The sequence below is a fragment of the Spizellomyces punctatus genome (assembly GCF_000182565.1).
Source record: "Spizellomyces punctatus DAOM BR117 chromosome Unknown supercont1.19, whole genome shotgun sequence".
NCBI classification, from domain to species: domain Eukaryota; kingdom Fungi; phylum Chytridiomycota; class Chytridiomycetes; order Spizellomycetales; family Spizellomycetaceae; genus Spizellomyces; species Spizellomyces punctatus.
The window spans coordinates 294,290-319,256 of record NW_015971555.1 but is presented as its reverse complement, the minus strand read 5'-3'; the positions used below and the strand labels follow the sequence as shown (position 1 = coordinate 319,256).

Below are 24,967 nucleotides of genomic sequence, written 5' to 3'. Positions count from 1 at the left end.
TCCAACCTTGAAAGTTACAAAAAAAAACAAAACAATACATATCCAAACCATGACACCCTTCCCATCTCTAACGACCTACCTCTCAACACTACGCACCCCGCACCTAATCCTCTCACCAACGCACGAAATCCTATACGCAAATCAAGCTCTCAAATCCCTCGGAACGTTCCAAGACAGTTTTTTCGATGGGTTTGTCGATCGTGAGGGGGTTCGAGAGTGGTTTTGGAGTGGGATGGGGAGACGGGGGTTGTGGGTTTGGGGGGTTGGGGAGGTGGTTTTTGAGGGGGTTGATGTGGAGGGTGTTGTTGTTGTGCGGGGGTGGGTCAAGGATGAGAACAAGATATGTGATGAACGGAAGGGAAGGGATGGACAGGATGTGATGGGGGTTGTTGACAATATCGAGGCTATGCGGCTTGAAGAGCAAGTTGACAATCAAGAAAGTAACCTTCCATTACGAAACCATCAACAAGAACCAATCGTCGAAACTTCTCCCCACCGCATCCAAAGCACCGTAACTCAAACACACCACCCAACAAGCCCCCCACCAACCCCAGAAGCCCACAAATCCCAACCCATCTTCCCAACCCTCCGCCTCCTAAACCCCTCGCAAAGCAAAACATCTCACCTCCTGTACACAAAAGACTGGAGTAAAACACCATTAGGCCCCATGTCGAGCTGGCCAAATTCGTTTTTGACAGTGTTGAGTGTCGTCCTTTCGAGTTCGTTTCCAATGTCGATTTGGTGGGGGAAAGAGATGACCTTGATCTAGTACGTAAAAAAAAAAAATAAAAAAAGCAATATAGAAAGAAAAATTCTTATAAAACACCTTTTGTTTCTACCTCTCACATATGGGCATTCTTTTCTCACAAAAATGTTTTTAAATTTCTAGTAATGACGGATACGTACCCATCACTGGAAATAAACACCCACACGGTTTTGGAATCTCTGGTCGAGAATTCTGGGCAGAACTCTGGGACGATATCGTACAACCCATTGTGGGTAAAGTATGGAATGGGGAAACGCATTTTGTGACGGAACAGAGGTTGTTTGTTGAGAGGTTTGGGTTTAAAGAGGAGGGGTATTTTACGGTTTGTTTATTTTGTTTTTGTGGGTTTTTGTTTTTCACTAGTTTGTTTATTCTGGTTTTTGGGTGGGATTTTAGTGGTCTTTTATACCGATTCGACAAGAAAATGGGTCTATTGGGGGTTGGTTAAACCCCGCCTTTGAAACAACAGGTAAACAAACATTTTACGTATTTACCTACGTTACATATTTACTCAACATTCAAAAACTTATAGATCGCTGCCTGGCCAGCCGCCGTCTCCGAACCCTCCGCGAACTCTCAACCCACCTGGCCAGCACCCGAACCACAACAACCGTCTACGAAACCGCCGCAACAATCATATCCTCCAACCCCTACGACCTCCCCTTTGCCCTATTTTACCAATCCAGTAACAATGGGTTCGAACTCGCTAGTACGGCGGGTATACCCCTCCCCCATATCGCTGCCCCAAAGATAATACAACCGGGTATAGACTGTCCATGGCCTTTTGAAGAAGCTTTACAAAAGTCTGAGATGATGGTGATTGAGATTGGGGAGATTAGGGAAACGTTGCCTAGACGGGGGTGGGGGGATATACCCAAAACGGCTGTTGTTGCCCCTGTGTGGAGTGGTGGACGGTGTGAAGGGGTGGTCGTGTTGGGTGTGAGTGCGCGGAGTCGGTTTTGTGGAGAGTATAGGTTTGTTTATTGTTTGTTTTGGTAATTTGAATCTTGGTGTTTATTGTTTCTTTATTTTTGGATAGGACGTTTGTAGAGTTGCTTGTACGCCACCTTGGTGCGTCGTTGACGAGTGCGCGATCTCATGAAGAGCAAGTTACCCGGTACGTTGTATTCAACACATCTACATTAATTTTGCATAAATGTTGACGACTCCTGAAATGGAAAAAACAACCATCTAGTGCCAAAAAACTAGCAGAACTCGATCACGCCAAAACAACTTGTAAGTCTCCTTTAACATACATTTCAAACAGACACCTACTCTAACTCTAAAACGCATTCCCAGTTTTTCAGTCCATCTCCCACGAGCTCCGAACACCACTGACCCTAATCCTAGGAACAAGCGCCCAAGCCCTTTCAAACCCCTTACCAGACCCCCTAAAATCCCACCTAGTAGCAATCACCAAAAACGGAACCCGGTTATTAAAAATGGTGAATTCCCTATTGGATGTATCCAAAGTTGAAGCGGGTGGTATGCAAGGTGTGTTTCGTGAAACGGATTTAGGATGCCTTACGAGAGATTTGGCGAGTGTGTTTCGGGCTGCTGTTGAGAAGGCTGGGTTGGAGTTTTGTGTAGAGTGTGATGAGGTTGGGGGTGTGTGGGTCGATGCAGAGTTGTGGGAGAAGATTGTGTTTAATCTTGTGAGGTATGTTTTTTTTTATTTGTTTTTTATTACCGCCGATAAAGACTCTAGTTAACCAAAAACAAAACAAAACTTGTATTTTCTAAAATAGCAATGCATACAAGTATACCCTTCAAGGCAAGATCCACATTACACTCACCCGAACCGACACCCAAATCTACTTTTCCGTAACCGACACAGGTCTAGGAATCCCCGCGGACCACCTCCCCAAACTCTTTGACAGATTCCACACAATCCAAAACCACAAGGGACGTGGCGGAGAAGGAACTGGAATCGGGTTAGCACTCGCCAATGAACTCGTTAAACTCCATGGAGGGAGTATTAGGGTTTCGAGTGTCCTTGGGGAGGGGAGTACGTTCCAAGTCGTGATTCCAGTCGGGAGGGAGCATTTACCAAGTCAAATCGAATCTGAGAAACGACAAGACGGGCCTAGTAGTTTTGCGAGGACTTTTGTACAAGATTTAGAAACGTGGAATGATGAAGAGTCTTCTCCGCCCTCTTTACCCGACAACACAACCACAACCACAACAAATCGACCCAGAATCCTCTTGGTAGACGATAACGCAGATATAAGGTCCTACATCACCTCACTCCTAATACACCAAAACTGGCGCGTAACCCACGCAAAAGACGGAACCCAAGCCCTCCAACTCGCATTATCCGATCCACCCGATTTGGTTCTATCGGATGTGATGATGCCTGGGTTGGATGGATTTGAGTTGATAAAGGCTCTAAAGAGTCGGAATGAGACGAGATGTTTGCCGGTTATTTTGGTGAGTGCTCGAGCGGGTGCTGAGGCACTTTATGAGGGGTTGAATGCAGGTGCCGGTAAGTCAAAAAAAAAAAAGAAAACAACAAATGAACGAGTTTTTTGTTTATAATACCCTTGGATGGAAAAAGTTGACATTCTTTTGTTTATGAAGACGACTACCTCGTCAAACCCTTTAGCGCCAAAGAACTCGTCGCAAGAATCACAACCCACCTCGAACTAGGCCACCTCCGTAAATCCCTGCAAAACCGTATCGACATCCAAACCAAATCATTAGCAGAAAGTCAAGCCCGGTACAAAACCCTCGCCAATCTTGCTCCAGTGGGTATATTCCGTACCACCGTGGACGGAACCGTTACATACACCAACGACAAATGGTGGGAAATCACTGGACATGATAAAACGCTCGATCCCGACTGTCGACACCATTTAATGTCCATTCATCCCGATGATAAGGACCAAGTCATTGCCAGTTGGAATAAAAGTCTTGCAAAGGGGACACCCTTTAAAATGGAATTCCGCTGGGCAAAAAACTATCCAGACGGTACAGAACGCTGGTGCCTCGCTCAATGGACCATTGAAAAAAATGGTACAGACGTCCTAGGCGCCGTAGGCAGTATAACCGATCTAAGCATTACGAAAAAACTCGAACGAGAGAAATATCAAGTCATGCAACTTGTTGAACGACAATTACGCAAACGAGCAGAAGATGCTGAACATGTCAAGAAACAGCAGGAAAGGTTTATTGATATGGCCTGTCATGAGTGGCGGAATCCTTTGAATGGGATTTATAATAGTGCGGATTTGATTCAAGCGAGTTTGGAGCGGATACGGGAGCGATTGGAGGAGGATTCATCTCGTCACTCTCATCACGACACTGACGAGAATGAAAACGACGAAAAGGACACTTGGCTAAAAACCGAACTAGCAAACAACCTCGAAGCAACAAAAACAATAACACTCTGCGCCCGCCACCAAAAAAAAATCGCAGACGACGTTCTCAACGTCTCCAAATTAGGTTTTGACCTCCTCGTATTAACCAACACCCGTTTCGACCCCCACATGGAACTCGTAAACGAAATGAAAACCAAAAACATTCAATGGGAGATTCATATCAAAAACACTCTGGAAAACGTTACGGGAGATCCAATGCGTATCTCCCAAGTTCTCATGAACCTAATCTCCAACGCCCTCGTTTCTCTCGAAACCGCCCACACAAAACACATTACCGTCACCATCGACACATCCAACCTCGATAATACACTCTACCTAATCTACAAACTCGTCGAAACAACACCAACACGAAACCACCTTACGCTCCCAACAACCCATAAAACCTACACAGACTACAATTCCCCAAATCTAAGTCTATTCGTCTCGAAACGTATCGTGGAACTCATGGGTGGGACCATGACGGTGCTTTCCAACCCCTCCAATACAGAATGGACATTTACAGTTCTCGTCCGACAATGTACACCATCAACAACAACAACAACAACAAAACCACCACGACTCGATACTAGCAAAAACGTTTACAAAATCCTTATAGTAGAAGATAACCTCGTGAACCAAAAAGTCCTAAAACGCCATCTAGATCGTCAAGGCCATACATCCCATATCGCCAATAACGGCCAAGAAGCCCTCGACATGCTCCGGCAAACCACATACGATATCATTCTCATGGATCTCGAAATGCCTATTTTGGATGGACTAGGTGCTGCCGAACGGATTCGGGCTTGGGAAAAGGAGGGGGTCCTTGTTGGGAGGGTACCCATTGTTGCTGTTACTGGGAATGCCAGAGGAGCGTATTTGGAACGAGCTATGCAGGTTGGTATGGATGAGTGGGTTGTGAAGCCGTATGATAAGGAGGAGCTTTTTGAAAAGATTCAGGTGTTGTGTGCGGGCAAGACCTAAGCGTCAGAGTTCAAAAGAAGAGTTTTTGGAAAAAGCGGTTTTTTTTATTGAGGTCCGAGCTAGGTGGTTTGTTTATAACGGCTTTTGTTTATCTAGTGTTTGATTTATAGCGTTGGAGTAAAATATTGGATAGAAAAAAAGAACCTGACACCAGAACGTATATATCAAATAGGTAGTGAATATAAACATACACATAGCAATACTTGAGAAATCCACAAAGGTGAATAATCAGTCCCTGCTTGTCTGTCCATGTATGATCGTTGAGGAATACCCACAAGACCATTGCTTGATATTCAAGAGTTGACCAAATGCCAAAAGCCTTACTGCCCCAAAATCTAATGCCCAACAGCATGCACCTGCATGCTGTCAAGAAAACATTTGAAGCACACTCAAAATGCAAACAATCCCCATCATTAAGCGACACAACTTCATTATGAACCATACGTTATAAAGCACACGGAGCGTGCATTTATCTTGGCCATACCGCGTAACGAATACCCATAATGAACGGTACGTATTACCAGAAAAGCCAAAAGGTTGCGTAAGTTGGCATTTTCGATAAATACATAGTCCATTCGCAACATCGCAAAGCATCATCACTTGTCTGCGTTGCTTTCAAACTCATCACCATTAGTAACAACTCCACACAACCCACCTCACATCTTCACAACAACGACAAATCAAAAAACACAATCATGCCCCAAATGCGAAAAAAACTTTTGTAACGTAAAATATCGGGACCGTGACTATCACACTGACCACCAAAATACATACAGCGGATTACTTTTGGCCCCTCGTCGACTCTACGCGGGAATTCAATGCCCATTGGACCTACACTGGCAATTCTGGTTGAGCAAATCCCAAATTCCGCGTAAAAACAAAAACTAAAGTTGATCGCCCGTATTTAAAGAAAAGTCGAATGTGGCTGTGGTGGCGGATCATGTGAAGTGTCACGTGTTTCCTTCATTTCTGCGTATCGTTCATTCAAACGAGTTCAATGCGATAGTGTAGATGTGACAGAAACTGGCACTAGCTACTACACCAGGGAATAAACCGGCGACAACCGGTTCGGAAAAGCTAACTAAGCTACTACTAGGCAATTATACACGCAATACGTAACGGTTGGTTCTAACCGGATAACTGCCCACCACCACACACGGTCCCTACTAGGCCTTGATCCAGAACTCTTGATGGCATTGAAGCCAGAGTCTTCGCAACATTGGGGAGACTCGCAAGCTGGAGGATGTTCAGTGACAAGGCTTGGAGACTAGAGAAAAAAACTGCATGTCAGAAGATGACCCGATGACAAGAAATGCAAGAAATGCCATCGATACATACCAACCAAGCTCAACTAATGTGGCAGCATAATAGTAGGTTTTGTTATCAGATCCGATTGGTTGCCACTGGTTCTGGTCACGGTTGCTGTCGGGCGGTCGAGGTCCTCGACACCACCACATCGGCGTTCTCATGGTTGACCGAGTCGCGATGAGGTTGTGTGGGTCGCTATGAGGTTGCAATGTGGGTCGCAATGAGCGTTGCGCAGATGCTTCGAGTCGAGGATGGGTAAAGAGGAAAGAGGGAAAAGGCCCCCCTTTTATAGACCTTTGGCATGCGCCTCACCGCAGTTTAAAAAAAAAAACATTACATGCATGCCACACCAATCTGAGCGATAGAAGGGGGTTCTGAATATGCGATATGATTAACCGGATTGATCCGGATAATAATGGGTCACAGTGCCATTTTCAATCGCCTCCACACTATGCATGGGAATGGATTCAAAAGACTTGGATCATGACCATTATTGCAAAAGGGCAGATGCAAGCATTCAGCAACATTTCCATCCAAATTCATAATGACCCATCGGCTTAGAGTATTCCAATGTCCACATAGTGGGTTGCAATAAAAAGCTGTGCGTCTCCTGGTAAGGAAATAACAAAATTCCACTGAAAAAAAGAATCCTTTCCAGCTGGGAGACGCTTTATATTCAATCTCAGGTTTATTCCATCCGTGGTAGGGAGAAGATATGCCATATATATTTCGCAAACTCTCCACAATAAACGGGCCTTTTGAAATGAGTTGATTGGAAAAAGAAATGTGATCAGAGGGGTTTATATAGGAAGAAAAATGGCATGTGGGTCCATGTGATGTGGGTTTTGACCAATAGCATCATGCGCGTGTTCAAGTGGCTGTGTGTGTGTGGTTCCAGAAGGTTGGTGATGGAATCCTCGCTTGATGGAGCTAGGGAATAGCATTCGTGTGTAAGCAATCTTTTGTTTTTGATACGTTGCTGGAAAGTACTTGAGATACGCTTTTGCAACTTGTTTCACGATGCTTTCTAACAAACAGCAATTTCATCGAACCCAATGTTCATCTGGATTTGGAATCGATTGGGATCATGCCCCTCCTCTTGTCCCTTTAGATCCTTTATCCCAATATACATCTACGGGATGCAACGGTCAATTTCCCATGTGATTGGACGTGGATACCTATCCTCAAGGGAAATGTTCAAGGGATACACATGCTCAAGGGATATTGGATGCGAATGTGTACATTTTGGATATGAGTAATTAAGACTTGGTCAATGGAATGCTGCTTGACTAAAAGCTAATGGATACATGTATTGCCTTCATGTGTGTGTGCCATGTGCAAAGTGAGTGATATCCTGTCATGTTGTTTCTAGATGCGCTTCTGTCCGTGGTCAACGTTTGGAACTCAAACAGAATGTGCCTAGACCTACAAAGCACACTTTGTTACTTGACATTGCTTCATTCCTCCGCTCAATGCTCGGTGCATTCCGATACTAAATAACAGTCAGTAACAATCATTCTCATACAATGCAACTAACAATCCCATCAATGTCCCCCCTCGCAAGTCTCCGTTGAATAAAAGCAGTTGATATTCCATAAACTTGCGCTTAAATCCGCGGACACTGAATGACACATTGTGTATACATGTGAAACCATCATCTGAAACACTGTCTCCCCCGTGTCTAGAGCCTTCTTCCCATTTGCCACTTGCCGTAGCCGTCTCTCGTGTCACATGATTTGTGTTTCATTCCAAAACGGCTTCCAAACTTATTTTCCAACTGCAGGTTCTGGGCATTTTTTTCCCACGGTTATTTTAGTATTTGTTGAGTTGGCAATTGGTCATTTCCTTTCCATCGGCTTTTTTCCTTTTTTTATATATTTCTGTTATATACAGTGGATACCTTTCTTCTCGTTCTCCCATTGTCCTTGTCCATCCGTTGATGGCTCTCAAGGTGGAACTCACGCAGTGGGTGGTGGGCGTGGAGGCATACGAGAATGGAGACTTTGACGGAGCACTCCGCGCTTTCGAGCAGATTGCAGACACGAGCAAGATTCACTTTAATATTGCAATGACGTTTGTAAATATGGGACTGCTTGACGAGGCTGTACGTATTGCGAATTTGCAAAAGAATGTGTGTTGTATTGAGTGGAATGCTCATTATGAATTTGGAATTTTGCCAGATTGCTGCGCTGACTCGGTCGGTCGCTTGTGACCCGTTTTTGGCAGTCGCTTACTTTATGCGCGGAGTCTGTCTTTACAATTCAAATGCTCTCAACGACAGTCTTGCCGACTTTAACGACGCCCTGACGGTGAGTGTTGTGGATGACTAATTTGAAGGTTCAGGTTTTGGGGGTTACAGATAGAGTTAGGGTTAATGCGGGTTTCTGGCTGCCAAAAGATGGCGAGCCGGAATCTTGGGTTTCACATTACGTGGACTGTTACTCATTGTATTCGTCCCGCTCTCTAGTACCTTCGAGGAAACCAGTTTATAGACTATGCCCAACTCGGACTCCCTTACAAACTCTACTCGGCCAAAGTCTCCTTCAATCGGGGTCTCTGTCTCGCAGCAATGGGTCAAGCCAACGAAGCCTACAGAGATTTTGACGACGCTGTCCGCTCCCGGCCCTCCCCATCAGATTCCCAAGAAGACCTCGGAAATATGGACGAAGCCCTCAAAATGGGTGAGAGGGCTCCAGAATACCTCGGCCCCTATGCCCTCCCGCCAGACCTCATTTACAGACCTCCAAAGGGCAAAGTCAAGAACTCTGACAAGAAAGATTATATCGGAAAAGCCAAAGTCGTTGCCAGTGTGGAGGCAACTGACAATTACGCTGGATTCTCGGGCCGTGAACTTAAAATGAAGACACTACCTCGAGCCGCAACCACGGGCCGCATGCTCGAGCCTCGCTCCAATGGTGCTAGTGGCGGCCTCGCCAAATCAGCCACTATTTCCGGCGCTACTACCCGTGGCCTACCGGTTCGCTCCGCCACAACAAACTCACCTACCCGCGCAATGTCTCCCTTCACCATGCCCCGCCGCCCAGCCCCCGACAGCCTGGGCCGCTCGGATACCTTCAACCGTTCTGAACCCCTTAGCCGGTCAAACACGACCTCCCGCGTCCGTGCCCGTTCATCCTCCCTCGCCTCAAACACCCTTCCCCGGAACCGCAACGAAAATTACGATTACTCTACAACCTCCAGATCCCGCGCACCAGTTTCGGAATTTAACCCTATTGATGAACTTGTCGATGAGTTGGCCGGAAATGACGATGATTATGAGCGGTATAATCGTCCAGCCGTGCAACGAAATGAGCTGCGGCGGGCCAATACGGCGAGTACCGTTAGTAGTGCTTTCTCCTCGACCTCGAGCGTCGCTGATAAGGTAAGATGAGTCAACGAGTGGTGGCAAGAACAGTGGGAGAAATGCAGCGGGTGATCGTGCGAGAGATACTAGACCAGCTGGAAAGCAAGGATTAAAGGAGGTTGCGGATTGCAGAAGGCTATCGCCAATGCACTCGTAACAGCCTACTGGGGATAGCGACAACTGTGGATATCATTGGAAATTTAGCACATCAATCATCAACTAATACCCCCTTGTGACAGGTGAAAGTGAAAGCACATTATACCGACACCCGAATTCTCCTGGTCCCATACACCATCTCCCACACCGAACTCATCGAACGCATCCAACAAAAGTTCAAAACCGGGGCTCTCCGGCTAAAGTACAAGGACGAGGACGGGGAAATGGTCATGATTACCGATCAAGAGGATTTGGAAGTTGCATTTGCAGTTTCAGGAATGGAATGGGGGAGTGAGGGGGGCAGTGGTCGGATGGAGGTGTATTGTTTTGCAACGTAGATGGGGGTTGGGTTGGATGACGTAGTCTTACGGCTTTTTGGAAAACGAATGGACAAGCAACAGTTGTGTTGTATGGGTATGTTCTTTGGTTTTCTTTTTGTCAACATTTTGCCACAATGTGCATATGATGGGATGAGCGATAGAAATATTTGTACAAGGATTTTGTGCGTGCGAGCGGTGGAGTTTTTTATATGTATACATTTTATAAACTACTTAGAGGATGGATTTTGTGTATTTTTTGTTGTGTATTCCTTTCTGCTTTCTGTGGGAGGTATAAACTTTCAAATGGCCTTTTGACCTATTTCATTTGTTTATACCTTGCAAGGTTTGGACTGACGCTTTTATGATCTAGTCCAACTGGCATCTAAAGTCCATTTCCATTCATGTCTTTTTGAATGGAGCCAGCATATCACCAGTATAGGTGCACATCATGTTCTACAGCGATGGGTTGCAGACAGTTTTCGACACAACAGTTCTTCAATATCCGGATTTAGCTGTTGAACATTCAGAACCTGAGAGTTTACAAAACTACTAGGAAAGTTTAGAACAGAAAACTTCACCAAAATCCAAACTTCCGAACGGATCCACATTCACACCACAATGCCCTTGGAAATCCTCAACGTACCTTTGTTCGAAAATCTTTTGTAGGTAACCAGTACCAATGTTCCCAGAGCTATTTACAAAGAAATTCTTAACAGTTACATACAATTCGTATATTGGTTTTTTTTTGCAAGATTTGTTGATTCTCTTTTTTTGTCTTGCTGCATTACGGTGGTGATTGTGATTTTATTGGAATGTGAAATGGGGGATACAGATATCTATACGCTTGAGAATACTACCAACTAACGCTAACAAAAGTACATTAAACCCAACGACTGACCCATGTACCCTCGTTTAACTACAGATAATACACTAAATACAAAAATCATTCACCGCCTTTCTCGTTGTGAACGTCAAGACCCCATTCAGCTTCAACAACCTCCTTTTGTGTACCGAAAATCATATCCCAGTACGGGAGGACCGGCCCATAATTCTTTTTGACAGTAACATGATGCAGTTCGTGTCGGGCGTACATTTGACGGGCTCCCAATGAGAGTTGCATAATGTACGATAGGGGGTTCAAGATATTTAAGAGAATATGGTCAAAGTACCCAACGTGAACCATCTGAACAGAAAGAAAATACAATAAGCCAAGAAATAAAAGGTGGGGCAACTTTAAAAAAAGGAAAATAAAACAATACGGTACCGCAAAATCACTCGTAAGACTCAATACCGGGAGTGTAATCGCCCACGCATTGGGTACATCCACCATATTCATGTACAAAACCGCCCACAAAAGCACACCCGGAAACGTAAAGATAAAGTTTTCCAAGAGTTCGGCGTGGCCGGTGGTGTAAGCGTCTACTGGGACATCTTCGTGATGCCTTTTGTGGATGCTTTGATAGAGGGCGGGGACTTCATGTACGAAACGGTGGGTAAAAAAGTACAAAAAGTCAAAAGTAACTGTAATAAAGGTTATATATAAACCAAATTCTTCAAAAGACAAAAGAATGAATCAGGACACCTACTGTAAATGAGGCATAAGGAAGCCCAAGTCTCTACAACCTTGAACGAATAATCCACTTGATCCAACATAGGCAATGTCTTATTGACAATATAAATCACCACGCCAACTACAGTCAACCAATATATCTTTGCATTCTCCAAAATCCTCAATGGCGATTGTCGCTCTGCTTCTTTTTTGTCTTTGCTCATGGACTTTGTTCTCCGTTTGAGGTATCCTGCTGCATACAGTTTCGATGCCCACCAATCGATGAGAACCATATTGGCGGAGAAGAACCCGGTAAAGACGGTCGTTACAAGGCATACAAGGAGAAAAGTTGTCAAGAAAGCCATGATGTTTACAAGATGCAAGGAAAGAAGCAAAATGTTATAATATCCTAGTCCCCAAATTTAAAAAAGGATTTTAGGCTGCTCAACGAAGGGAATCAAGACGTCAAGGACCTTGAAATGCCCTTTTCTATTTCTTGGAGCCTGTTAAAAAGCCCCCTCCCTTCGGCACGATTTAAACCGCAAAATGCCATATGCTCCCCCACAACATGCAGCTGAGCAAACTCCGTCGTAAGAAGTTTTCCCTCCCGTCTTGCTACGGCGGCTGAAGCGGAGCGATGGCAGTGCCCCAATAGCGCCAAAAGGAAGAAAAAAAAAAAAAAAGAGGAAAAAAGCACACTTTGTCTCCTGTTTCCCAAATGCCCAGTTTGCCCAAATCCAAAAACGCGTACGTAATCACTTATACAGCACAATATCACGTGGATACTGGTATCGCTGTTGATCTGCCTGTTGATCATCTTTTTAACGGAGCCCCAATTGCCGAAAACATGCCTCCATCATCTTCAGTGTCCCCGGCCCCGCTTCCGGCAGCGACACCGTCCCAAAAGACAGGCATACCCGCCGAACGATATGTCGGATTCTTTGCTGGACTGGCGTCGGGGGCTACAAAGCTGTTGGTTGGACATCCTTTCGGTACGGTTGTTTGTACAGGCATTGTCCATTACCGCATGTTCTTATTCCTTCGTATGATTCAGATACCCTCAAGGTTCGATTACAAACAGAGGGTGGATTTGGGCGGTTTAAAGGGCCACTAGATTGTCTTCGGTCGACAATTCGTAAAGTACGTCTCCGATATGAGCAAACATGTTACTTTGCCATCAAACCTCATTTTTATTATACAGGAAGGCTTTCTAGCTCTTTATAAAGGCGCCACACCACCGCTCTTGGGCTGGGCACTCATGGATTCTGTCCAAATGGGCTCACTCAACAACTTTCGTTTGATTCTTCAAGGTGGTGATCCACAATCCCCTCTCACCGTTCCCGAATGTGCCTTGGCGGGTCTAGGTGCCGGCGTGGTTGTCTCCTTTGTTGCAACGCCTGTGGAGGTCTTGAAAGGGCGGTTGCAGGTTCAGTATGATAGTGCTACCAAAGTGTATGCTGGTCCTATAGATTGTGCGAGGCAGTTGGTGGGTAGTTTGTATTTGCTGACAAAATGTTTATTTCCTGGCTGCTCTATTGACCTTTTTGGTCCAGATTCGAAATAATGGTATTGCAGGGATATACAAGGGCCTAAGTGCCTGCATCTTGTTTCGAAGTTTCTTTTGGGCGCTCTGGGGCTCCTATGAGGTACGTCACACTCTAACCTTGACCGCATTAATAACAGAATCTCATGGCATTCTCTCATCAAGATATATAAAAATACGTTTACGGCATGGGGCATGCCGCCTTCCATGCTCTCCTTTTTTGCCGGTGGTTGTGCCGCCAACACGTTTTGGACCATTAGTTTCCCGGCCGGTATGTCCATACCCCATGTATATCCCATAAGGATGATTGGTTGACTCTTGAGATAGACGTCGTGAAACAACGCATGATGACCCAACCCGATACAAAGCCCGCTCGATACCCGACATTGCGCAGTTGTTTTGCGCATATTTACCGGACAGGTTGGGTATCTCGTTGGTCGTTTACGTCGGTGTAATAAACGAGGTACTGATGTTGAATTGTACAGAGGGTATTCGAGGATTTTACAGAGGGTTTGTTCCCTGTTTTCTTCGATCATTCCCCACGAACGGTGCGGCCATTTTTGTATATGAGACGATGATGAGGGCTGGAAAGGGGTTTGTCGAGTCGTGATGCGCTCGTGTAGAGACTTTCTTGTACCTAGTTGGAGGCATATTGTACAGTTTTTTTTATGTGTGGGGGTTTATATGTGGATAGATGAACGTCATAGAAATACCGGGTCACATACTCGTAATGAAACATTCCTTGGCAGACAATGGTAAATATTGTTTAACATTATTGTCTACTTTTCTGCTTTCCGATCAACGGAGATGACCACGTAACCCTTGTTCCGACAATTTGCGTCTCCTGCACTATAGCCATGCGGGTTTCCCAACTCTATATAATCTATTCCATAGAACTCTAATATAATACGCTAAAAAAATTGAAAAACTGGAGCCAAAATCACAGTTATCACCACTCTTCTGGTGCCCCCCAATTGTTTTCATAGCGGCCCACATTCTTCCCAGACTGCTTCCGGGTAGCCGCCAACTCTTCCCGCGTAGATCTCGGTCCCGTTTCTCTAGCCCTTCGCCCTTCTCGGTCTTCAGCAGCCCAGGATTGCTGGAGATGCAACGGAACGGGTGGAACAGGGCCAAACCGTGCTGTTGTAGCAGTTTGTGCCGCGGCTTGTCCAATCGGGTGTGTAGTGTGAACATTATACGGACCAGAAATATGAGATGCTGTCGATGCTGATCGATGAAGGCTGGTGTGATTTGAATATTTGGAGTCACCCCTTCGAAGCTCGATCCGGTCGTCATCAGGGTTGAAATGCTTATTGCGAGACTTGGACTTTGATCGCTTGCTAGTAGAGACAGTGTATTCATCGTCATCGTCATCGGATATGCGTCCACGCGATATCCTTCTTTTGCAGCATTTGATGATGCTGCCGGGGATAGTGTGGGACCATGTCGCGGATGAGGTGCAGAGAATGAGCCAGCCAATGGGTCCCACAAGCGACGCACTGAAATCTCTGAAAGAGGGCTGTTGGTCGGATTTGGAGTACTCTTTTTGGATGACAGCATTGAGCTGTTGATAGTTTGCTGCAATGGAAATGAAAAAGTAGAGAACCGTAACACCCAAGACACGAGCACAGAGGACCGCAGAGATTTTAGATTGCATGCGGGCAGCACGGCCTTGTGAGCCAGATCCCATTCCAGAAGATGTTGAATTCTGGTTATCACTGCTAAAGGCATCTGTGGACAAGTGTCCAGAGCGTTCGGTGCCTTTGCTGAGGGACCGGAAGGCTTGTCGTTGTTGCCAGAGATGGAACGCGGCGTGTACGCCCATCAGAATGGCAGCGAGAGCAAACACCCCGACAAACGGCAGCGTAGACATGGCCCATCCGTTTACAGGGTACAAGTACGAGCAAAACACTGATAGCAAGAAAACCCAAAAGTAGTTAGCTAACCCGTAACCAAAAACTACAAACACATTGACAAATACTCACAAACATGGGGACCAAAACCAGGTTGAAGATTGAATGGCGGATCCACTGAAACCGGGTTCGCCTTTATGGCCAGAATAACCGTCGGAACAGCCGGTAAAAGAATGGCAAACGGAGCGTTCCATTTCCATCTCGTACCCTCCGAGGTTGCCCTCAACCTCCGTCTCACAACCGCAAACCATACATCCAATGTAAAGAAAAACGGCCAAATGTACGCAGACATTACAAAGTAGTTTTGTACAAGGGCTTGGATTCGGCAAAAGTCCGTGTTGAAAGCCCGGTGAATGTCGCCACGGTATAGGATTTGACCGACCATAATGGTGAAAATAAACATGAGCCATGTCGCAGCCCAGGACACGAGCGAGTAGCTTCTCCGCATGCGCATAAAGGTGAGAATTGTGTCTGTGTAGGTTAGGATGGAGAGGCCATCTGGTGGGTTTAAACAAGCGGTAAGTGATTTGACGACCTTGCTACAAAAACGTGTCAAGCAAAAGGGCAACGTACAAAAGACGAGCAGCAAGAGATTTGATGTGCTCATGCTACCCTCCCGATACACCTCAGCCGGCTGTGCATTCACCATACTGGTAGGCTGCGCTGCCTTGACGCCCAACCTTGCTCCAGCCGCATCCGCCGCCAAACAGTTTTGAGTAGGAAGTGGCATCCGAGTCCCCGTCACATTCATCACAGTGCAATCAGGTAAGAGGTGTTCGAGGTGCAATAAGGCAAAAGTCGGTCCACAGGCTTGGACAGCAAACTTGCAGGTATTTTCGCAGGGAAAGGCAGGGACGCCTAATGAATATCCATGTTCAGAAACGACCCCAATACAAAAGTTTTCACCATCACAACCAACCCAAAGCTCACCATTGACACAACCAGGGAAAAAAAGCGCACAATACGCCTGCTTCAAATACCCAAAACATGTCGGCGCAAACGTCTTCAAGGACTCCATCTTTTCAAAAGCCTGCTGCAGCTCGGCTTCTGCAGCTGGAATGACGGCAGCTGGTGTCAACACCTTGTAATCCACGCCAACAATCCCACATGTCCCGCTGTAATCGTTTCCCGTGCATTGTTGTGCCGTCGTCGAGCCAATCCACAAGAAGCCCAAAAGAATGGATATCCCTTTCATATGCATGCTTTGTGGTGTGGATGTGATGGTATGCACAGTAGAATGGGCTACAAACCCGAACCAGCCGGGTTTTCAAGTGTTCAGGGTAGGAAAACAAAATACTAAAAAAAAAAAAAATAAGAACACCCACACACACACACACACAACTGGAAAGCGCAAACTGGGGGATTAAACTCGATAATGAGGATATTTAAACCAAGCCAAGACTTTTTTCAGCAAGAAGAATAAGTGTGCAATATTTATTTTTTTGTTGTGTGTTGAATTGTTCTGTTTGCTTGTTACTACACAGCATTTCCCTTTTGAACCCTCGTGATGAACCTCGAGAGCAAAAAACTAAAAGCCAGAAGCATTTCCTGGATAAGGCAATTTCAAGCTGGAAACCTCCACAAAGGGCGTTTTTTGTGTGCAACTTGCATCAATTTCTGTAGATTTTTGTCTTGTGGAGAGAGTTTTGTTAATTTGGCAAAAGAGACAAGCAAGTTTCAACTTTGATGTTTGTCTGGCTTGCAAGTACTTTTAGGGCTTTGGAGGGATGGAGGGGAAACAAGAAAGAGCCTTTTGAGAAGTGTTAAAGTCCGGTGTTCCACTGACGGCACTCACCGCCTGTGCTGAACGTGGCTCAATAAAAAAAATATGGCAGAAAGTGAGGCGCTTCATCAATCCACCAGTGCTGCATTGTCAGCTGCAGTCTTGTCCACCATTTTACTGCCTGCCGGTACCATTAGAAAAAAAAAAAAAAAACGGAACACTCTAACACTGTGAGGTGTTCCTTTGGCTGAATCACAAAAGTCACATGACTAGTTGCAGAACCCCCTTCTCCCCAGCCGTCCTTCCTGGGCACTTTGCAACAATGATCAAGTGTTGCCCCAAATGCATGACGATCTTGAGCCTGCGCATTGGCTGCCAATTGTGTCAAATTATCGTTAGAATTCTTTACAATGTGCTGAACCTCCTTTGTGAACTGTAAAAAAAAACATTCCTACAAAGAAACCGCTTTCAATGGACAATGCCTCCACAAGAAAAACAAAAGTGGAAACCAAATTTAGCGAGTTGAAAGTCAAATCATAATAAGTTGGCTACTCCTTCAATGAGGGCAATCTTCTTTTACTGTTCCCTTCGTCCAAAAGACTGTACATTTACTCCAAACGGCCGTTGATGCTTCTTGACATTTGATAACTTATCCAAGTTAACCCCCTATAGATCACTCCCTCCCTTCTTTTATCTTAAACGTGTAAACTATTTGGTTGTCGACGTTCAAAGCCCTCCGGACCATCTCCCTCCCCTTCTTGGCATATTGGCAACTTGCAATAAACTCACCAGAGAGACTTCATTTCCTTGCGCCACGTTATCCCAACAGGTTAAATTGTAATCAAAGGTTTAGTTGTGGTCTTTAGCCATGTTTGCCCTCCGTGTTTATTGACTAATAACTATACTATGGTTTGGCTTAACTGAAGCAATATGTACTGGAACTGTTTTATGGAGAGGTTACAGCTGCATCAAATAGCTCAGCATCCTATTTGGCCCTCAGGCTGAGCGTCAAAAGTGTTGAGCAGGAATTAGGGAATGCATCTTTCGGTTATTCGTATCGGAAAGCCCGTCACTCAAGTGCAAAGTCGCAGATCATGATCCCATGGTACATTTCCTTTTGACTCTTGTGAATCGGGGAGATCTACATTTGCCTTAACCATGGTAAATACCGTGAGCAGGGTTGGACTTTGTGACTAGCGTGGCCTTTTTCCAAAAGAAACACCTGTTTGCATCTAAAAAAAAAAAATACAAGAAAATACAACGCTTAGATATCTCCTCCCATTACGATCCCTCCTTTTTAGGTAATTTGGCAAAGGCTGCCGAACTAAAGTATCGATCATTAGCCTCCTTGACTCGTTGTGCTGCCGCTTCGGGGTTCTCCAATTCAATACCCTTGACAGGCGTGAAAGCGACAGAGGAAGATAATCCAGACGTTGCGCCTGAAGAACCGCCGAATTGGACACGATGTTTCTTGGCTAGTCCCACTAATGATAAAGACGCACATTAATACATATTTGTAAACGAAAAATCGAGAATAGCACAACAGATGAGCTTACATTTCAAACGAGGATCGGCCTGTGCTGCACGGATCTTTCCCGTTTGGCCCCCAATGAGTCCAAGTCCTTTGGTGCTACCATTCTGGAATCCGACCTCGTCTTCTGCAACCCCAAATGCCATGCGGTTTTGGGCCTTGGAAAGTGCTGTTTGAGCCAATCGTTCTTTGGCTCGTCGGACACTGCCATTTGTATATGTGAGACCTTTACAGACGCGCAGGGAGTAAACGCTAGATCCGCGAAGCATACCGTTTACCAGCTCGCTTCTTCTTGGGTCCTTCATCAGGGATGGGCAATGCTCTGATGGATTTTCCTGGTGGCGGTGCCTGAATCCTGTCAATGTGTTTCTGGACTTCTTCTCGGAATTTACGACCGACCGCACCGTCCGATGAGGTTCGGGCTTGATCAACCCGAGCCGCTAATGACACTCTATAGGTTTTACGCAGTCAGATATGGTTCATAAAAAACAGGCCAATGGATTGGCTCATACTTTGCCGCCAACGTCCTTGCCGCCTTCCTCTTCCACTCTTGCGGAACACTGATAATCATATCCGTCAGATAAATCAGCCCTTGATGCTTTTGTTGTGTTACCGAGGACAATCCCGTGTTCATTTTATTTATTTTGCCCAAGACGAGGACATTGCATGCCGGAATTTTGCTGAGACCTGTTACACCCCCCGACAGACCCATCAGTTTTGCTGCAACGTTACTTCCGACCAGAGCTGAGAGATTGGGTGCAATGAAAGCCATTCGCGATTCGACGTATTCTAGAATCTATGGATAGGTATGCTGTGAATCACTGTTCTAACCTTTTCATCATTGGCGTGTTTACCTACCCTTCGTTTGGAGAGGTCCAAGTCTAGTAACATGTCGCAGGCTTCCAATACTTTGGCTGCCGCCTCGTCACTGAGTGGCTGTCCATTCGTTGTAGTTGCTGTCACAGTGAGAACCATGATAGTAGCCGAGGGTAAAAACGATTTCAGATCGACTTTTGTCAAGTCCTAGACAGACAAAGCATAAGGACCACCGAAAACACTAAGGTCTGCTAAAGACAGGTCAGCGACATACCATCTCATTTCCAATCAATTTGACGGTCCTCGCATAGTCAATCGGATTTGGAATCAGTGATTCCAACTCTGGAAACTTTGGTGCATAGTGATCGCGTATAAACTGTAATCAAACCCAATATCAGCAAGAGGCTGTCAAAAGTACAAACTACAAGTAACCAACCTTATGCACAACCAAAATTTCATTGTCAATCTCCACCGTCAAGTTATTTGACTGTACAATAAGTTTGTACTCTGGATCTTCTTCCACGGGTCCGGTGTTTTGAGCAGGATGGCGAGGCACATCTCGGAACTGGTCTATTTTCTGTTGAATATCCCTTACTTAGCCCCCCACCAAAAGCCAGTACGACATAATTAAACAAGACACCAACCTGCATAACGTCCTTGAACGGTTTAGAGCTTGTCAATCGGGCAATTGAGTGGAGATCGTCCCCATCCACAGCCGCCAAGAGATTTGCATGCTCATCAATAGCAATATCTCCATCATCCTCATCTTCATCTTTTATATCATCGTCCAAGTCTTCCAAGTCTTCATCTCCTCCGAGTTCCTCAAGGTCTTGCAGGAGATCTTCGTCCATTGTGTTTGGTTGGTTTGGCAATGATCTGGAGAGTTGCTGGTGAGGAATTCCAGTCGATCATGACTGCGCCATTAGCATGTGAGCTTACGTGATAAGCTTCATGCACTTGTCAAAAGATCTGAAGCAAATGGGAAACTGCGGTACTTTCAGATCACAATGGCCAAACTCGTGAGGCTACTATATGCAATTGTTGCGGCGACTACCGTCTATCTGGCCTATCACATTTTCATTTCACCGTCATCAAACAACCCGTCACCGCTCTCAGAAAACATTGAAAAGATCTGCTACACCATTGTATGTGCTCACTCATAAACTACATGTCGCGACCATGCTATTCCGCTAACAACATACACAACAGGAGGGCTTTGAAACCTGCCCCTATTTTCAATCTGCCAAACGCCTTGGAGGACGACTGGCAGAACGCACGAGTGGACCATCCATTGATACCAAAATCACTTCTTGGACGCGTCAAGAATGGAATGACCGCAAGCAAGTTTTGCGAAAGGTATGAATAACGACTATATTGGTTTACATATCCTATGTGGTTGTATCATGGTTTTTTTTCTTGGGAGGATAGACGATCCCTGGTGCGCAAAATCATTTTACCTCACCGTTTGTGTGGAAGGGGTGTGACGGGCAAGCGATTGAGTTTGTGGGCGGGTTTACGGATTTTGAAGCAAAAGTAAGGACCATAAATTAGATTCTCGATGCTAAGAGGCAGAGGACACTGTACGAAGAATATCCCGGCCGTGTGTTTGTTGATACCATTTCATTCAGTCATAAGACCGGCCACACTTTGCTAGCCGCAGATTCTCAGAGTTGTCCTATAAATATATTGTCCCTATGAAGCCAATACAGCCATAACCTGCTATCAACACCTTCAAGCATTTCGACATCAAACGAAATCTAACGGGGCCTAGTTTCCCCAGGGTCGGCCTATCACGGCCACATACAAGATACGTTCCCTTCTTTTCGCCCAGTTTCTTCCGAGATTGGACCGAGGATGAGCAGCCGAGCAGCAGAATCCGATGCTGACCATCAGAGATACGTGCGTTCCGTCAAATTGGCAGGAAAGGCACCCACTTGAACCTATCACTTTATGCCAGTCCCTCCACAACATCTTCTAAAACATCTGAAGATCCATCATCCACTTTGACGTCCACGACACCATCCGCCCTTGTAGGTCCCAAAGATAAAACAGCCACTCGTTTTCCCTGCGCCTTTGCGCGCTGTATAAGACGAAACGCGCTGTAGACTTGCAATGACGTACCAACGGCCAGCACAGAATTTGAGGTGTCGATGAGAGAAAAGGATTCATCGCGAACCGTTGACGGAATGTTTTCGCCAAAGAAGACGACGCTGGGGACGGTGTTTAGTGTATAACGGATGATGGGGGAATGCGATACGGCAGAGGTTGCTACCTAGGTTTATACATGCCCACGCCACAGGCATCGCATGCCGGGTAGACAAAGTCGGAGTAATCCCAGGTGATTTCTAAATCACCATCCGGATTTACACTGCTCGCCACGTCACCTGCTTCACGATCCGGGTTTAATATTGCCCACTCTGCCAATATTGGGTTGAGCAGTGACAATTTCCTCTGAAATTCCGCGCGGGGAATGGTGTGGTGACATGATAAACAATGTACCTTGTGCTAGGTGAACAGTGTCAGCAAGAGTAAAACTCGGGACCACAAGACAGAGAATCTGTACCAAGCTTCCATGCAGTTCCAAAACATTATTCCCCAGATGTAAGCCATCTACATTCTGCGTTACGATGCCATTGACCCAACTCCTCTTCTCCAACTCGTGTATCGCAAAGTGTGTCCTATTCGGACGCGCCTGGAGAATTCGCGGGTATCCAAGATAGGATCGTGCCCAGTACCGCTGTCGTATGGAATGGGAAGAAACAAACTCTTGATATCGAATGGGTTTGTAGTCCTTGTTACGAACGTATACGCCGCTTGGTCCACGGTAATCTGGTACACCGCTATCGGTGGAGACTCCGGCTCCTTCCTTGCTATACATGAGATTTTATACTTGTACACACTGACCTGCCATGCACACCTGTTAGTACAGCACATTTTCCTTCGCCTCTTTTCAGAAACTCTATTATTTGCTGAGCGTGTGTTCGTCTTTGTGATGTTTTGAGGAGGAGCGACATGATGGACAAGACAGTCCAAACAGTGTGCGCGGCCTCGGAGCCGTAAGATCTAGGCACGTGTTCTGCATTACGTGATTGCGAAGGTGCCAATGGATCTCGACAAGGAGGGTATCGGATAATTGACTTTGCGGGTAAAATGATTGTAAAGAGATCTGAGAATATAATATTGGCAGAATTCCAACAATATTCCCGCAAACAAACGAAAATACGAAAAATGCAATCTAAACAAAGGCCGAAAATTGCTCTTGAATCTCGCAACAAAGGACGAAAAGGAAAATACACTGTGAAAACCGCTCGACCAGGATGAAAATACGCCCCGAACAAAGCTCACTGGCACGGGCCTCCAATCAACCCAAAGATAAAAACTCGGCAAGTCTTAAATTTCTTTGCAAGTTCATCCGTCCGAAAATGTCCGAACATGCAATTTTCATCCTCGGCCCAATGAAATTCCCCTGATTATCAAGCGCCAAAAGAAACTGGATAAAAATAGAACCCCAAGAACCCGTATCTAAAAATAAGTTGACCGCCTAAATTCTGAAACGGACCGTTGTCTCCCTTTTGTTTGTATCGTTAAAAGAATTTACAGTTGCCCCTTTTCCTGTTTTTTGAACGCGTATTTTGGATTTCCATGACTCGCTTGGAAAAAGAACATGTGGATTAGTCATGCGATTTCCTATTTATTCTCCTCGTCCTCCTTTTTCCTCCCACAACTTTCCCACACACACACTCACACAGCTTAAAGTCGTCGTCGTCGTCGTCGTCGTCGTCGTTCTCGTCGTCGTTTGTTAAAGCACTCTTAGAACAAGACCTCTCACGATAACCGCCCCCGTGCATTATAAAGAAACCATGATGAACGTGCTTACTCCCACCTGCCTTCGATCTCTCCAAATCGCAACGTCGTCCATCCAACAAACACAACGGCCAACATCACCACAGTCGCCCAACGACAGTCAATCTCGTATCCTCAAGACTGTAGATATGGCCATTAGTGAGAGCGCGCAGAGAAGGAGAAGAGTCCCGGCGAAAAACATTTAGTTCGCGGTGAATTAGCATTCTCTGTACATATGTGCGATACTTGTTTAGCATTTTAGATTCCATAATTTTCCTGCATGTACACTTTTACTACCTCTTAGAGAGACATATTTATCAAATATATCATTCCACATTAGAATCTTTTTTAGAAAAAATCCTTACAGACAATTATATGCCTACCTATCTAAAAATTACCTTCGCATGTCGGCAACGGCAGTCTTTACCGCATGTCCCGCCAACTCCTGCCCAACTTTGCTACCAGCAAACCCAGCAACAGCCTGATTCCGGGCCTGCTGGGCACTCATGCCTTTGCTTCGGAAATAAACGGTTGCATTTTTGATCTGCCATAACCCATACACACACTCAAAGATGAAGAGACCAGCTGATATTGCACACAGGACACCGGATGGCACATTCTTGCCCAGTTGAGAAAGTGCGAGAATGACACCGCTTAACAAGGAAAAGCCATGAGTCGCTATTTTGATAATGTAAAAGTCAAACTCATAAACTTACCAGCCGCCCCAGCCAGGTATCCCAACAGCAAATAAAGCCGCAACCGCCAAGTGAAACCCATAGTTAAAGTAAAAGAAAAAGAAGCTAATACTCGAATCTTGCTTGACCCCATTGTAGAGAGGGCGGTACCAAAATACAAAGGAAACCGGTGTCCCAATAAGAAAGATGATCAACGCCAACCCAAATGTCGCTCCACCCGCCTCGCCTTTGGTGACTAGGAGCGAAAAGGCTGCAATGGCATTTACAAAATAGACTAGCACGGCCACTAAACGCAACAATCACAAAAAAAAACGTGTTAGAAACACTCCGTTTCGCTCGCCATTCACAATTGATACTCACGATACCACGCCCAGTAAACCCTCCTAACAAGCCATCGTCCACCTTCTGGTATGTCTTTTTCAATATCATGATAAATCATTGGCCGGAATTTTGGCCAATTCGGAATTTGAAAGGCATTGAGCTGCTTTTCCCGTTCGGCGATTTGAGCTTCCTTGAGTCGGACTTCTGCTTCTCGCTTTTCGAGGTCCAATTCTCGTATCGATTTTCCTGCATACGGATTTGATGAGGCTTGGCGCGAGTGCGAGGAAGAGGGAGCGGTTTGCCAGGGATTGTTGGCGGATGGACGCTCTTCGGGTGCTTCAAATGGGTTCTCGCGCTCGTCGTCGACTGTAAAAGGGTTGATGGTTGCCATGTTGGTAAAGTGGCCAAATGGAAAGTAGAATGTGTGTTGTTGGAGGGAGAGTATCAACTCTTTCACCTATCGGATGACTGTTTGTGTATTTGGCCCATTGCGTGGCTGGTTTTGAGGATCATCTAAAAATATCCAGTCCACACGTCGGGATTGTGACTTGAAATACATACGTAAGCAAAAGCGAACAAGAGAGAAAAAATTCACACTGTCCTAAGTGAACTCCCGGACGGGGAATCGAACCCCGGTCTTCCGCGGACTGCCTGATTGACAGGCGGAGGTACTAGCCACTATACTATCCGGGATTTGTTGAAACCGCAAACACCAATGAGAATCATATAGCTTTTACAATAGAGACTAAACATAAATTTCTTGTAATGTTGCCATAAAT

At 45.6% G+C, this 24,967-nt stretch overlaps 9 protein-coding genes and 1 non-coding gene across 10 annotated transcripts; 4 read left to right on the top strand and 6 right to left on the bottom strand.

Annotated features, from left to right (window-relative positions):
• Positions 1–49: 49 nt before the first annotated feature.
• SPPG_08135 (PAS domain S-box protein) lies at positions 50–5,329 on the top strand (the record flags this gene model as incomplete). Its single annotated transcript, XM_016756290.1, has 9 exons — positions 50–768; positions 890–1,088; positions 1,163–1,235; positions 1,299–1,740; positions 1,806–1,883; positions 1,962–2,002; positions 2,066–2,426; positions 2,515–3,251; positions 3,347–5,329. 9 exons carry the CDS (start codon positions 50–52, stop codon positions 5,104–5,106), a joined length of 4,410 nt encoding a protein of 1,469 aa, XP_016604587.1. The 3' UTR covers positions 5,107–5,329.
• A 2,876-nt stretch (positions 5,330–8,205) lies between these two features.
• Positions 8,206–10,497, top strand: SPPG_08134 (uncharacterized protein). The gene is made up of 4 exons (XM_016756289.1): positions 8,206–8,518; positions 8,595–8,723; positions 8,882–9,796; positions 10,018–10,497. Exons 1-4 carry the CDS (start codon positions 8,354–8,356, stop codon positions 10,270–10,272), a joined length of 1,464 nt encoding a protein of 487 aa, XP_016604586.1. The 5' UTR covers positions 8,206–8,353; the 3' UTR covers positions 10,273–10,497.
• A 527-nt stretch (positions 10,498–11,024) lies between these two features.
• Positions 11,025–12,441, bottom strand: SPPG_08133 (uncharacterized protein). Its single transcript, XM_016756288.1, has 3 exons — positions 11,841–12,441; positions 11,519–11,775; positions 11,025–11,437 (listed from the first exon to the last, which is right to left on the bottom strand). Exons 1-3 carry the CDS (start codon positions 12,166–12,168, stop codon positions 11,198–11,200), a joined length of 825 nt encoding a protein of 274 aa, XP_016604585.1. The 5' UTR covers positions 12,169–12,441; the 3' UTR covers positions 11,025–11,197.
• Positions 12,442–12,618: 177 nt separating this feature from the next.
• Positions 12,619–14,108, top strand: SPPG_08132 (uncharacterized protein). The gene is made up of 7 exons (XM_016756287.1): positions 12,619–12,795; positions 12,858–12,943; positions 13,005–13,289; positions 13,357–13,449; positions 13,512–13,617; positions 13,674–13,766; positions 13,832–14,108. Exons 1-7 carry the CDS (start codon positions 12,651–12,653, stop codon positions 13,954–13,956), a joined length of 933 nt encoding a protein of 310 aa, XP_016604584.1. The 5' UTR covers positions 12,619–12,650; the 3' UTR covers positions 13,957–14,108.
• SPPG_08131 (uncharacterized protein) lies at positions 14,085–16,713 on the bottom strand. The gene is made up of 4 exons (XM_016756286.1): positions 16,190–16,713; positions 15,833–16,117; positions 15,332–15,757; positions 14,085–15,257 (listed from the first exon to the last, which is right to left on the bottom strand). The coding sequence occupies exons 1-4, from the start codon at positions 16,458–16,460 to the stop codon at positions 14,296–14,298; spliced, it is 1,944 nt and encodes a 647-aa protein (XP_016604583.1). The 5' UTR covers positions 16,461–16,713; the 3' UTR covers positions 14,085–14,295.
• A 1,320-nt stretch (positions 16,714–18,033) lies between these two features.
• On the bottom strand, positions 18,034–20,191 carry SPPG_08130 (U4/U6-U5 snRNP complex subunit PRP31). Its single transcript, XM_016756285.1, has 8 exons — positions 19,974–20,191; positions 19,766–19,906; positions 19,604–19,705; positions 19,372–19,536; positions 19,026–19,309; positions 18,785–18,964; positions 18,539–18,717; positions 18,034–18,466 (listed from the first exon to the last, which is right to left on the bottom strand). The coding sequence occupies exons 1-8, from the start codon at positions 20,178–20,180 to the stop codon at positions 18,264–18,266; spliced, it is 1,461 nt and encodes a 486-aa protein (XP_016604582.1). The 5' UTR covers positions 20,181–20,191; the 3' UTR covers positions 18,034–18,263.
• Positions 20,192–20,309: 118 nt separating this feature from the next.
• Positions 20,310–21,043, top strand: SPPG_08129 (uncharacterized protein). Its single transcript, XM_016756284.1, has 3 exons — positions 20,310–20,474; positions 20,539–20,685; positions 20,758–21,043. The coding sequence occupies exons 1-3, from the start codon at positions 20,337–20,339 to the stop codon at positions 20,878–20,880; spliced, it is 408 nt and encodes a 135-aa protein (XP_016604581.1). The 5' UTR covers positions 20,310–20,336; the 3' UTR covers positions 20,881–21,043.
• SPPG_08128 (uncharacterized protein) lies at positions 20,991–22,344 on the bottom strand (the record flags this gene model as incomplete). Its single annotated transcript, XM_016756283.1, has 4 exons — positions 20,991–21,539; positions 21,602–21,834; positions 21,893–22,191; positions 22,247–22,344. Coding segments are annotated over 4 exons (892 nt in total), but the record flags the coding sequence as incomplete, so codon positions are not given.
• Positions 22,345–23,494: 1,150 nt separating this feature from the next.
• On the bottom strand, positions 23,495–24,712 carry SPPG_08127 (uncharacterized protein). Its single transcript, XM_016756282.1, has 3 exons — positions 24,228–24,712; positions 23,889–24,153; positions 23,495–23,825 (listed from the first exon to the last, which is right to left on the bottom strand). Exons 1-3 carry the CDS (start codon positions 24,577–24,579, stop codon positions 23,567–23,569), a joined length of 876 nt encoding a protein of 291 aa, XP_016604579.1. The 5' UTR covers positions 24,580–24,712; the 3' UTR covers positions 23,495–23,566.
• Positions 24,713–24,798: 86 nt separating this feature from the next.
• Positions 24,799–24,881, bottom strand: SPPG_10190. The gene has a single exon. It is a non-coding gene; the product is annotated as a tRNA-Asp (tRNA).
• Between the last annotated feature and the right edge of the window lie 86 nt (positions 24,882–24,967).

Bases quoted from the DNA above. Each gene is read 5' to 3' on its own strand.
- SPPG_08134 (XM_016756289.1), top strand. From the start codon at position 8,354: ATGGCTCTCAAGGTGGAACTCACGCAGTGGGTGGTGGGCGTGGAGGCA. The intron at 8,519-8,594 runs GTACGTATTGCG...GAATTTTGCCAG, and splicing joins TGGGACTGCTTGACGAGGCT to ATTGCTGCGCTGACTCGGTC. The intron at 8,724-8,881 runs GTGAGTGTTGTG...CCCGCTCTCTAG, and splicing joins ACTTTAACGACGCCCTGACG to TACCTTCGAGGAAACCAGTT.
- SPPG_08133 (XM_016756288.1), bottom strand. From the start codon at position 12,168: ATGGCTTTCTTGACAACTTTTCTCCTTGTATGCCTTGTAACGACCGTC. The intron at 11,776-11,840 runs GTAGGTGTCCTG...CCTTTATTACAG, and splicing joins TTCCTTATGCCTCATTTACA to TTACTTTTGACTTTTTGTAC. The intron at 11,438-11,518 runs GTACCGTATTGT...CTTTCTGTTCAG, and splicing joins GTCTTACGAGTGATTTTGCG to ATGGTTCACGTTGGGTACTT.
- SPPG_08132 (XM_016756287.1), top strand. From the start codon at position 12,651: ATGCCTCCATCATCTTCAGTGTCCCCGGCCCCGCTTCCGGCAGCGACA. The intron at 13,450-13,511 runs GTACGTCACACT...TCTCTCATCAAG, and splicing joins CGCTCTGGGGCTCCTATGAG to ATATATAAAAATACGTTTAC. The intron at 13,767-13,831 runs GTTGGGTATCTC...TGAATTGTACAG, and splicing joins TGCGCATATTTACCGGACAG to AGGGTATTCGAGGATTTTAC.
- SPPG_08131 (XM_016756286.1), bottom strand. From the start codon at position 16,460: ATGCATATGAAAGGGATATCCATTCTTTTGGGCTTCTTGTGGATTGGC. The intron at 16,118-16,189 runs GTGAGCTTTGGG...GATATTCATTAG, and splicing joins TTTCCCTGGTTGTGTCAATG to GCGTCCCTGCCTTTCCCTGC. The intron at 15,758-15,832 runs GTACGTTGCCCT...TAAACCCACCAG, and splicing joins TCTCTTGCTGCTCGTCTTTT to ATGGCCTCTCCATCCTAACC.
- SPPG_08130 (XM_016756285.1), bottom strand. From the start codon at position 20,180: ATGGACGAAGATCTCCTGCAAGACCTTGAGGAACTCGGAGGAGATGAA. The intron at 19,537-19,603 runs GTATGTCGCTGA...TTGTCTGTCTAG, and splicing joins AATTGATTGGAAATGAGATG to GACTTGACAAAAGTCGATCT. The intron at 18,467-18,538 runs GTAAGCTCATCT...CTTTATCATTAG, and splicing joins GGCCGATCCTCGTTTGAAAT to TGGGACTAGCCAAGAAACAT.
- SPPG_08129 (XM_016756284.1), top strand. From the start codon at position 20,337: ATGGCCAAACTCGTGAGGCTACTATATGCAATTGTTGCGGCGACTACC. The intron at 20,475-20,538 runs GTATGTGCTCAC...CATACACAACAG, and splicing joins AAAAGATCTGCTACACCATT to GAGGGCTTTGAAACCTGCCC. The intron at 20,686-20,757 runs GTATGAATAACG...TTGGGAGGATAG, and splicing joins GCAAGCAAGTTTTGCGAAAG to ACGATCCCTGGTGCGCAAAA.
- SPPG_08127 (XM_016756282.1), bottom strand. From the start codon at position 24,579: ATGGCAACCATCAACCCTTTTACAGTCGACGACGAGCGCGAGAACCCA. The intron at 24,154-24,227 runs GTGAGTATCAAT...TGTTGCGTTTAG, and splicing joins GGTTTACTGGGCGTGGTATC to TGGCCGTGCTAGTCTATTTT. The intron at 23,826-23,888 runs GTAAGTTTATGA...TTCCTTGTTAAG, and splicing joins ATACCTGGCTGGGGCGGCTG to CGGTGTCATTCTCGCACTTT.